Source organism: Platichthys flesus, chromosome 6 (genome assembly GCF_949316205.1).
Source record: "Platichthys flesus chromosome 6, fPlaFle2.1, whole genome shotgun sequence".
Classification (NCBI taxonomy): domain Eukaryota; kingdom Metazoa; phylum Chordata; class Actinopteri; order Pleuronectiformes; family Pleuronectidae; genus Platichthys; species Platichthys flesus.
This window is the reverse complement of record NC_084950.1, coordinates 22,394,323-22,405,844: the sequence shown is the minus strand read 5'-3', so window position 1 is coordinate 22,405,844 and position 11,522 is coordinate 22,394,323. Positions and strand designations below refer to the sequence as shown.

The 11,522-nt window shown below is 40.9% G+C and overlaps 1 protein-coding gene across 1 annotated transcript; it reads left to right on the top strand.

Annotated features, from left to right (window-relative positions):
- Positions 1–206: 206 nt before the first annotated feature.
- Positions 207–10,440, top strand: dldh (dihydrolipoamide dehydrogenase). Its single transcript, XM_062390069.1, has 14 exons — positions 207–343; positions 1,716–1,791; positions 2,938–3,017; positions 3,223–3,291; positions 3,559–3,628; positions 3,740–3,840; positions 3,927–4,070; positions 4,740–4,841; positions 5,033–5,223; positions 5,346–5,516; positions 7,238–7,427; positions 8,249–8,386; positions 9,578–9,667; positions 9,840–10,440. The coding sequence occupies exons 1-14, from the start codon at positions 305–307 to the stop codon at positions 9,903–9,905; spliced, it is 1,527 nt and encodes a 508-aa protein (XP_062246053.1). The 5' UTR covers positions 207–304; the 3' UTR covers positions 9,906–10,440.
- Positions 10,441–11,522: the final 1,082 nt, after the last annotated feature.

Sequence of the window (11,522 nt, the reverse complement as noted above, 5' to 3'; positions counted from 1 at the left end):
ATCCTTACACCTGTTGCATTGCCTTTGAGCACATTGCATCAACTCCTGCTTTTTGTTTACTTGCTATATAAACGAATAAGACTTGACAAGAGACTGTACTGCAGGATGAATACATTACTGGTGATTTATTTTACTTTACTAGTAAATGTGCTTTTTAAAAAGATTTGGACCCCTTGTAGGAAGCTACGTCATTTGAAGGCGACACTCCGTGTTTTTGTGCAGTGGTAGTGCGCCTGCGCAGTGTGAGGAGTCCTTCACACTCGGCCTGCTGTAGGTGACTGATCGGGGCAGCAACACTAACAACATGCAGAGCTGGACTCAGTTATACCGCTCTCTGGCCACGGTAAGTGTAGACATTGGTAACCCACTAACTAGTGTATGTTGTCTGGGTTGGATAGACTGGTCTCACTAGCTGCTAGTTTACGGGAGTACTGGTGTTTTCTAATCTTCCGCCCGGGCCTAACCAGTGGGCCAGCTAGCTGGCTGTTGTCCGGTGAAGTCATACGGAGCAACACCAGACTCCAATAGGCGAAGCTGCAATTCACAGTAGTTTGGGATATGTTGAAAAAAGATGTCACTTAATAGGAAACTGTTATTATGGCCAATTTTATAAATGTTTCTTCTACAGTTCGGCGTGAATGATACTAGCGAAAATGTCCTTAAATTGGAAATAATCATGTCTTTTGTAGCGAAAAACACGGAAAGAAGGAGGTCAAGTTAGGTAGTTCATACTGCAAACACATGATACACATATTGAGACAAGTGATGTTTGTGTGTTGGCATTTGTACATAGTTTTACAATAACGCTACTGACGAGTAGACGTAGCAAACCGATGTTTTGATTTATTTCCCTACATGTCACATTAGCAAGCTAAGCTAGTTAGCAGTGGTTACCTAACTCTTAACGCAGAATTCTCACAACTGTACGAAATAATCATCTGTTTTGTAACTATTAGTTTGACAAGTCGTATCAACCATCACCGTCACTCGATCTCTTCTTGCTAACTGCGCAACAAGTCTTGAGTGACAGCTCCCACCTACTAGAGCTGTAAGCAAATAGTTTAGTGCTTATTGAAAAAAGGAGACTCTAACCCCACAACTAACACACATTAAATGCTTTTGTCCAAATATTGATGCTTCTTCGTACATGTCCTGTAAAATAATCAAATATCAGTTGCATGTGTAAAGTTTGGTTGTACGACAATATGAGCCCCTTTTTTCACATTACCTTCTTATAACCTGATTGGTGGGATGCTAACTGTGTTTATGAGGAACTTTTTCTCTTTCCAAAATCTTCCACTGTGACTTAAACACTGTAGTTGAGCAACTGATAGAAGACATTTTGGTGAAGGAATCAGGCTTCACCAAAAACAATCAGGCTAATGTCATGACAGGGAGTTCATCTGGAAAATATTGTAAGTAGATACTTGTGCCTGAGTAGAAAAAGATGACAAATAAAGGTCTGTTCTTCTCCCAGAAGTTGAACTGGTTTAATTACTTGCACCTTGGCTGCTTTCATTTTCTATAATAAACTGCATTGCTTTTATATTGTTCTAAACATTTGATCGAATAAATGTTGTAATTTAGTTTTACTCTGAAGTGAAATCACTGTATAGTAAAACTAATTTTAAAATAATATAGTATTCTTATAAGCTGTTTAAATGTTGGGTTGTGACAATGTTTTTTTCTCACTGGTTTTTTATTCCTATTCACAGCGGAGCCACCAACTTCCCTGCAAACTACATGGAGTTACAGCTCTATCTGTCAGAACCTATGCTGACAAAGCAGCAAGTAAGATATTATTACGTCATTAATGGCTGGTTCTCTAATGAACTTTAGCCCCATGTTTGATAGTTGTTTGCCCTTTATTACATCAGATCGATGGAACACATACCTGGGTATCTGTCTCCAAAAGAGCATAGAATCTAGTATCCTCAAAATAGACACATGTCAAAAGCTTCAAATATATTAAACACGAGTTTTAAAAAAACATACATTTTCTTCCTTTTGTCAGGGACCAGGTTGCATTGATTAAATTAACTGAACCACTAAGAATTACTATAATGTGCAGTTTGCAACTACAAAAAAATCATGGTAATCATGATCGATATTGTCTGACCTGGGTAAAGTTCATTCAAATATATTATTAAAAAGGTTTTAAAAGTGTAGTGGCTCCCTGACGTGTTTTAAGAAAACTTGTGTGAGTCATTGCTTTTGTTATATTCAAAATGGGTAAAAATGAATGTCAGGTCTGCCACCACCATATGGACAAACAAAGCTATGAGACCTAATTATAGTTGATGCCAAAAATCTAAAGGATTTAAGAGCAATCATCTTAAATAGTAATTAAATAAAAGGTAACATAAAATTGCTATTCTAAGAGTATGGCAGTGTTTTATGTCACTAGTACATCCTCCATCTCGTTATAACCATGGTACAACTGTGAAATTGATCTTTAAAGTCTTTGCTGATGTTTATGTGACTGAAACCTGTGACTCCTCAAACAGAATGGATCAGGTTTCCTTAATTGTGAATATGAAGTAGTGGATTTAGCCATTTTTCAAATCTTATAAATGCAGAATTTGACATGAAACAAACCTCACAGGAAGAAAAAAACGTCATTGAGATTTGGAATATAAATATGAAAATGTGTTTAACACAATGAAGAATTTGTTTCACTCTACTTTAATCATTTATTTATCTTTTAAATACTTAGTGGCCATTTTATTCCATTTATGATAATCAGAAGTAGAGAGATGACAGAATATTCAAAAATAAGACAAAGGCAGATTCGGACATAAACTGGGGACGTCAGTGTAGTGTCAGAGCTTTTACTGCCCGGCTGTACAGCAAGTTTATATGTATAGAGCCTTCAACAATGTCAAATTCCTATTTTACTCAAAGGCATGATAAATTTGCTGTGTTTCCTTTCTATAGTTGATGCAGATATCACAGTGGTGGGCTCCGGTCCAGGCGGCTATGTCGCTGCCATCAAAGCTGCACAGCTCGGCTTCAAAGTAAGACTTCTCCCCAAGAGTATTTACTGATAGAAATGCAACATATTAATTTAATTTAATGGGATATTTATTGTTAAATTGTAGAAACACACTTACTAAATGCAGGTCACACAGCTGACAGTTTATAGTGAATAATGCATGTTTTCTTTGTAGTGTAGAAACAATAATCAGATGCTGCCTCTATAACATTTGTTTGCTTCAACAGACAGTGTGTGTGGAGAAGAATCTAACGCTGGGTGGGACCTGTCTGAATGTCGGCTGCATCCCCTCAAAGGTTATAGACTGATCTCTTTCTGATTGATATTGTCAAATGTGTTTGTATCACAAACTCTGATAATGTGATTATTTCAATGTGAACATTCCATATCTCGGCCATTTCTGTTCTCAGTTGTTTAGTTGAATACAGTATGTATCCTTATGTCTGAAATTGTATTATTACCTGTTGGTGTCCAGCACCATTTCTGGAAAAGCTGAACATAAACTACTTCAAAATGACTGTATATGAATGAAAAGTCTTGAGAATGATGTTTTGTGTCTGCAGGCTCTGCTTAACAACTCGCACCTGTACCACTTGGCTCATGGCAAGGACTTTGAAAGCAGAGGCATCGAAAGTAAGACATCTTTGGATATTTAGGGCAGCTAAGTGGATTAGTTCAAATGAAAACAGAATCTCCGATTTTCCGGTTTATTGACTAATTGTTGGGGGTCTGTGTTTATATCAGTTTCAGGCCTCACATTGAACCTGGAGAAGATGATGGCTCAGAAGAGCGGGGCGGTCAAAGCTCTGACCGGCGGAATCGCACATCTATTCAAACAGAACAAAGTCAGACTTCTCTCCATGTTAAAAGTTCTTGTTTTGCATCTTATCCACGGTGTTGACAGTATGATGTGTCCCCCTTCTTCCCTCAGGTGACCCATGTAAATGGTTATGGAAGGGTTACGGGTAAGAACCAGGTGACGGCCACAGCAGAAGACGGCACAGAGCAAGTCATCAACACCAAGAACATTCTCATCGCCACTGGCTCAGAGGTCACGCCCTTCCCTGGGATCCAGGTACAGCTGAGTTTCCCTCCCGCGGAAATCTTTACAAGCAAATATGAAAGATGGAAAATATGGAAACCAAACATTTTCAAAACCTTGATCCATTTAATGATCTAACAAAAATATAACAAGCAAAGGAAGTTTAAATAAATTTGGTTATAGTGTAACTGGATGCTTGGAGACTCGCTTCTATATGTCACTCCTGGCTCCTCATGGTTCATATACAACAAAGAAGAAGTCTTTCATCATTAACCCATTAAGAACTAAGGCATAGAAGAAAATCACACTCCAAAACCGATTTGTTGTTTAAAATCAATCCCCCCACCTGAGGGTTTTCTTAAGAGCTGACATAATTCTGAACGTTTACATTTTTTTCTCTACAGGCTAAGATAGCTAGCCAACAAAAATTTCCCATTTTGCATTTCCCCTCTACTGCAAGTATTTCAGAATATCACGATATATTTCCTCCTTTGCTTGTCTTGAATACGCTGACAATTTGAATGATTTGCACATCTCTCTGGTTCCAAGACACACATACACGTATGTCATATTCTGGCTTAATAGTTAAATCATCAGCGGATGCCAAGTCTAACTGTTTGCTGCTAAAATGTATATGGGGAAAAAATATGTTGAAGGCTGTTAAAACATGTTAAATCTTTTGTTTTTTGTTTGTTTCTTCAGATTGATGAGGAGATCGTTGTGTCTTCAACAGGAGCTTTGTCCCTGAAGAAAGTGCCCGAGGAGCTGATTGTGATTGGAGCTGGAGTCATTGGAGTGGAGCTGGTCAGTCTCACCTTAGTCTCCTCATTCACCGACAAACTTATCTGTGTTAGATATTGACTGTCTGATCTAGAATAAAAAAATAATTGTAGCTGAAGAGATCCTCATAGCACAAACATCTCATGTCGTCTTTATTTTGGAGCTCTTGAATCTGTCCTCTTAGTCAGATAAATGTTTGACCTCCTGTACTTTAGGGTTCAGTGTGGCAGCGTCTGGGCTCGAAGGTCACAGCGGTAGAGTTCCTTGGACATGTCGGCGGCATGGGCATTGACATGGAGGTCTCCAAGAACTTCCAGCGTATTCTACAGAAGCAGGGCCTAAAGTTCAAGCTCGGCACCAAAGTCATGGGAGCCACCAGAAGGCCCGATGGGAAGATCGATGTGGCGTCAGTAAAACACTTCTGAAGCGGTTGACTTTTTAAATATTGACACTATGGAAAGGGGTTATTAATGACCAGATTGTGGCACCAGTTTGTAACAGAACTTGTTGATGTATTTGATGTTGCAGAGTGGAGGCGGCAGCCGGGGGAAAGAATGAGACGCTGACGTGTGACGTGCTGCTGGTCTGTGTCGGAAGACGACCTTTCACTCAGAACCTCGGTCTGGATTCTGTTGGCCTTGAGGTGGACAACAGGGGGCGCATCCCCGTCAACAACCGCTTCCAGACCAAAGTACCCAGGTATCTCCTAGTTTAGGCTGACTCATGTAAACAAATAGTTATCTGTGGGAGGCGGCCCGGCCTGCTGGCATGTCTTTTATACAGCTTAAGCCTGAAACATGCTTCTGCGTTTTCACGGGCCCGTAAGCGCAAGAGCCCTTCCGGGTCCCTTACGTGCTTCTGTATCCCTCCTTACGTGCTGACGGGTGTCGACCCCCTTTTCTAAAATTTACGGCAAAGCTCCGCAAGCTCTCTCAGCCCGCAAGGCTGTGATTGGTCTGCTCTACATCCCTTCTGGAGCTGCATTTCCGGTTTCATGCCCCATAATACCGGCAGAAATCACGGAAGATTTAGAAGAACGAATATGGACCAAATAGAAGAGCACTTGGCAGAAGAGATCCGATAGTATGATCACTTGTATAACCTGTCACTGAGTTTTTCTGGAGGATTTGTCCGCCAGAAAAAGGCTACGAGGAGCCGCAGTGGCTATGTAAATAAACAATCGACGAAGAAGAAAGAAAGCGTCTCTAAGGTCGTCTTCGACAAAAAACATTACTCCGCCTAGTGTTCTGGCGCGGAATTGCTTTGTAAGACGCGCAACGGTTGGGGAAGCATGAATGAAAACGAGTCTTGAGCCACAGCGGTGTGAAAAGACGCAGACGCAGTCGCAGAAGCATGTTTCAGGCTTTAGTGATGATCTGAAAAGGTATCGTCCTCCTGATACAGGTGAAGAAACTGTTCTTACAGGCCACTTAGATCTAGCCTGACGTTGTCAGACTCACAATTCTAGTCAGAATGTGAGTCTGAGACCGCTCCATTGGGCTTTCATTATGGGGCGTGTTTCAACTGACCAGGAAGAAAAATTCCTCTTCGCTCAATTGGATAGACCTACAACCAATCAGAGCAACGTAGTATGTGACGTATGCTAAGCAACGCATTGTGAGTTATTTACTAACCCGGGTTCACACCGGACGCTTCAGCGCAGCGCCAAGCCTTAAATAACAGCTGGCTCCCATCCACTCCCATGTTAAAACTTTGTGCGGGTCACACCGGAGGCTGAAGCACCGCGAGGCAGCCTTGGCGCAGCGCGATGTTTCAGCCTCTGGTGTGACCGGCACAAAGCCGTGCAGCGATCTACTTGATCAACGGGTGATATTATTAGCGCTGCCCGGCGGTTCAGCGTCGCTTCAGTGTCCGGTTTGAACAGCCAAGCGCCGAGGCGATAGGGATTAGTGCGGTGCTTTGGCGTCGCCTCCACGTTCTGTGTTCCTCTTTCAAAATGAATGCGCTGTCGATGTCTTCTAAAACAGACTCAATGGCAGCATCTACACATCTCAGCTCGCCAGCGGCAGGCATGTTTGTTGAAAACAAATTCAGCCCAAGGGCACTTTGATTACGTGGTTGATTACGTTACCGTTGATCATCTGTCAATCATCGTATAAAGCCCGCCCTGACAATCTGATTGGCCCGGTCCTGGCATAATTTTTTCCCAATGGAGCGGATCGGGACCGAACTGCCCGACCAAAAATGTTGTGGGCGGGGCTAAGTTCGTCTGGCATCCAGGCTAACTTAGATCGTTACTATTTACTAAATCCAAAATTTGTTATTTAACATTTAAGATAGGAATCCCTAAAATTAAATACCGGATACCTCTTATAATGCTTTGATTAGAATCTGCTACATATAGGATGTAAAGTTTTAAAGTAAAACAAGACGTTTCTGTGACTGTTTTCTCCCCTCAGTATTTATGCAATTGGTGATGTGATCGCCGGACCAATGTTGGCCCACAAGGCTGAAGACGAGGGCGTCATCTGTGTTGAGGGCATCGCCGGCGGCGCAGTGCACATCGACTACAACTGTGTTCCCTCTGTGATCTACACACATCCTGAGGTGGCCTGGGTGGGCAAGACAGAGGAGCAGCTCAAAGAAGAGGTGAGAGTAAGGGGCTGATGATTATTAGGAGGATGATACTAATTAATGTAGATAAGGAATTATAAAAAAATTACAAAATAAATTAAGATTACTGGAGGCATTTTCATAATGTTTGATCAAACAAATATTTATGTCAAGTCATTGTTTAATTTAAAACAGTAGTAAAACATTTTTTAGAGCAACGATTTAAACAATTAGACAGTAAAATGGTGATATAATGAAGTAAATTAATAAATAGAAACATTTAAATGAGCTGAAAATCACTGTAAAGCTCTATAGAGTTATATAAGTAGCTGCAGATTAAGCTGATAATTCAATCAATTATTTAGCAGTTTAAATCAATTATCTTTGAAGTTTATCCTTTGAGTGTCACATGGGGAGCTGGAGCCAATCTCATCTGACATTGGGTGAGGGGCAGGTCCTGGACAGATTGCGGTTAAACTGAGCCATTTCTCAATCTGCATTTGTTATTCACAATGTCAGCCATATGAGGCTTTCCTCACATTTGACATCACCAGTCAAATGAAGAATACAAATGATCAATGGGAAGTTGCAATACAAACAAATACCAGCCTCTATATGTGTTCGTATAATGAAACATTGCAGACAGAAATGTACATCTCAATTTCGAGATTCTGTTTTTGTCTGGGCGGCATGTCCAGCAGTATTTTACTATCTCCATTTCTTATTGTGGGAACTGGGCGTTGTATCTACAATATTTCTAAGTAAATTGTAAAGTGCCTTGGGATAATGTCTGTCTTGATTTGTCACTATTCAAATTTGTATCAAATCGAATCGCGTCTTCCTCCTCTGCTCCTCAGGGCATTCCATACAGAGTTGGCAAGTTCCCCTTCGCAGCCAACAGTCGAGCCAAAACCATCGGTGACACTGATGGCCTGGTGAAGATCCTCAGCCACAAGGAGACAGACAGGATGATGGGAGCGCACATCGTCGGACCTGTAAGAGCTGCATCCCACACCAGACACATGACCTATCCTGTATGAGAGAGAAAACACAGAGGGAGTGGAAAGCTGTTTCAGTTGGCTGGTAAATTGGGGAAAGCTGCTGATGAGATAAGTCTGTAGTTAAGGGGTTTTCAACCGGGAGTCCGCAGCCCCCTGGTGGTCCGCAACGGCAGTGCAGGGGGTCTGCGAAATTCGCTATGATATTTCAACACATTTCCAGATTACTCTTGAATTTCGTGAAAAATATCTAAAATAAGAAAAATATGTCTAAAATTAAATAAAGGTGATGAGGGGAACCTTGAAACCGGCTTGGGGCTTGAAACTGCCAGTAGTTTCCCCCTGTGCATGCAGGTTAAAGGTAGATGTAGAAGAGTGGTTGAGCTAGGTAGAAAAACTCTCAGGTCTTGGAGATGTAGTTAAGATGATGGGAATTTTTATTTGACCAAAAAGAAGGCCCAAAAGGGCAGAATTAATAACGCAAATATGAAATAAAACAAATGTCAACTATATGTCTGAACATTTAAGTCATGAACGTTATTTATTGATGTACATATGGTTCTGAGATGCAGTACAACTACAAACTGCATTTTAATTTTATTTTCAATTCTTTGGCACTGAAAATCAACTGTTTTTGTTCTTTTTACACAGATTATTCTAGATTTGTTTGAGGTTTTTAAATAAAACTAACATGGAAAACCAAATGTTAAAACTTCCTTCTATCCACATGCACGCATGCAAAAACGGACAAGTAGGCACACGCGCGTAGGCACATCAGTGGGCTGCGGATTATTTTGTAGTCCGAATGGTGGTCCCTGGGACAAAACCAGTTGAAAACCCCTGCTGTAGTTGATCAGACTCATTAAGCTAGATATCACAGTCCTATCAGTGGGTCCAAATACAAACTGGATTTGATCTAAGTTCGACTTAAACCAGTCTCATGCTTTCCCTCTAATCTCAATACGATGTTCCAGTGTCTGTAAAAAAGCTTTGTGATCCGTGGTGTCACACTCTCAGGAGTGTTGTTTCTGTGCCATCATGTTCACCTAAATACTGACTGACGATTTTCAAACGAATAATCCCATAAATGTTGTGAAGATTTTTTGAAAGATCTTTTGATAGATGGATAAACATCTGGGATAAGATTAGCTTGTTAAGCAGAGGTTGAATATTTGTGTTTTCCTGCAGGGAGCCGGAGAAATTGTCAATGAAGCTGCTTTGGCCATGGAGTACGGAGCTTCCTGTGAAGATGTTGCCAGAGTCTGCCACGCCCATCCCGTATGTTAAATGCACAAACGCACACAGGCGCACGCACGCACGCAGGACAAAGCATCACAAATATACCCATAACAGTTATATATCCCAACAACCTGACAGAAATATAATCTCTCTTCTCCTGCTCCTCCCCCTCACCCCTCTCCCCCTCCTCACTCTGGCCATCCTCCTGCAGACGGTTTCGGAGGCCTTCAGAGAAGCAAACTTGGCCGCTTCCTTCGGCAAAGCCATCAACTTCTAATCTGCCGGCCTCACGTCGCCGCAACTTCAGTGTACATAACAGAGGAGAGACTGAGTCCAAACCTTCATCCAACCCACCACCATCCTCTGTGTTAATCAACACTGTACCACATTTAGTTCTTATGTTATTTAAATGTTCTCAGTAAAAAAATAAAGAGGGCTTGGGCAGTAAATAAAAATGTTTTACAAACGCATAATTTGAAAGAGAGTATTATGCAGCTATTTAAGGGATAAAGATATAAAAGAACTATATTGGTGGGGTGGCTGTGGGTTCTCTTGTAGGAAAACTGAAGCCGCTCAAGATCTACAGATTCAAGTTGACACAGTCACACACATGCAAATGCAAAACCAATATGGCAGGTCAAAGTTTACCAAAGTTGAACTCCATGTGAAGCGAACGTAAGCTATCCATGTCAATATGAATTCACTTTGGTATAGAAGCTGGTCATAGTTGCTTGGAAACCTGTTCTTGCTTATCTGTCCATTACAACCAATAAATGCAATATCCATCAAATAAAATAGTGTTTTACATTTAATGATGACTTTCATTTAAGGCCTCTTCACACAAACAAATCAGCAGCTGTGTCATTGAACCACATGTACAAGAAATGTTCACAGCTCCCCATGTAAGTCTGATTTACTCTATAATGAGCAATTTAGTGATGTATCAATATAATTATGTCAACCCTGTCAATTATAGTTTAGGATCCCAAAGATTTAATGAGCTGTATTCTTTGTCCTTTTTTTTTTTTTTACATATTTTTATCAGTTTTTATTTTAATTTTGCGGATAGTAAGATAGTTAAGCTCTACATCTATTTCAAATGTTAACTTAATACATATACTTTTTTATTTAAGTTTTACTTGTCAGTTGTTTCCTTAGCGATGCTTCTTGCACCTGACAGTGTTTTCACACTAAAACTACAAAGTATTTTAAATCTTAATCACAATGCTCTTAACAAAATACTTGGACTACTATACTTATTGTATAAAGTAAACATATTGAAACATAACATTGTAAACAATCTGTGCATACACACTACATACATTTGTATATGTTTTGTAACAATAACGGCAAACAGATTTAACACATCTGCCAGAGTCCCTGCCTGAGTCCTGACAGTCTTTGAGGAAATGAGGTCTAATGACCCCGGGATCTGACCTGACCCGCTTCACCACACCCTCTCTTGGTGCATGTACCAAACTCTTGTATGTGGTAGTGTGATGGATGGAACCTGGTTCTGTCTGAGATGTCCTTGGTTCCTTCTACAAACTACACCCTAAGCAGCATCACCTCATAAACGATCTGTGACTCACAGGTTAAATCACCTTCGCTGATTTCAAGACCTTTTGCAGTTCAAAAGGTTGAACTCTCACAATGTCCTCTTTTTTAAAGTGAGTCCATGTCCTCCGTTGTGTAGTTGTAGTGTTTCTCCTGTCTCCGTCTGTTGTTCCTCATTCCCTGTGTGTTGGGGGAGCGTGGCCTAGGGGAAAGAGCGGGTGTCCTGCAACAAGAAGGTTGCCGGTTCGAATCCCACTCTTTCCCATCTGCATGCCTAATTGTTCTTGGCAAGATACTGAACCCCTAAAATGGCCCCTCATAAATGCTGAGTGTTCTT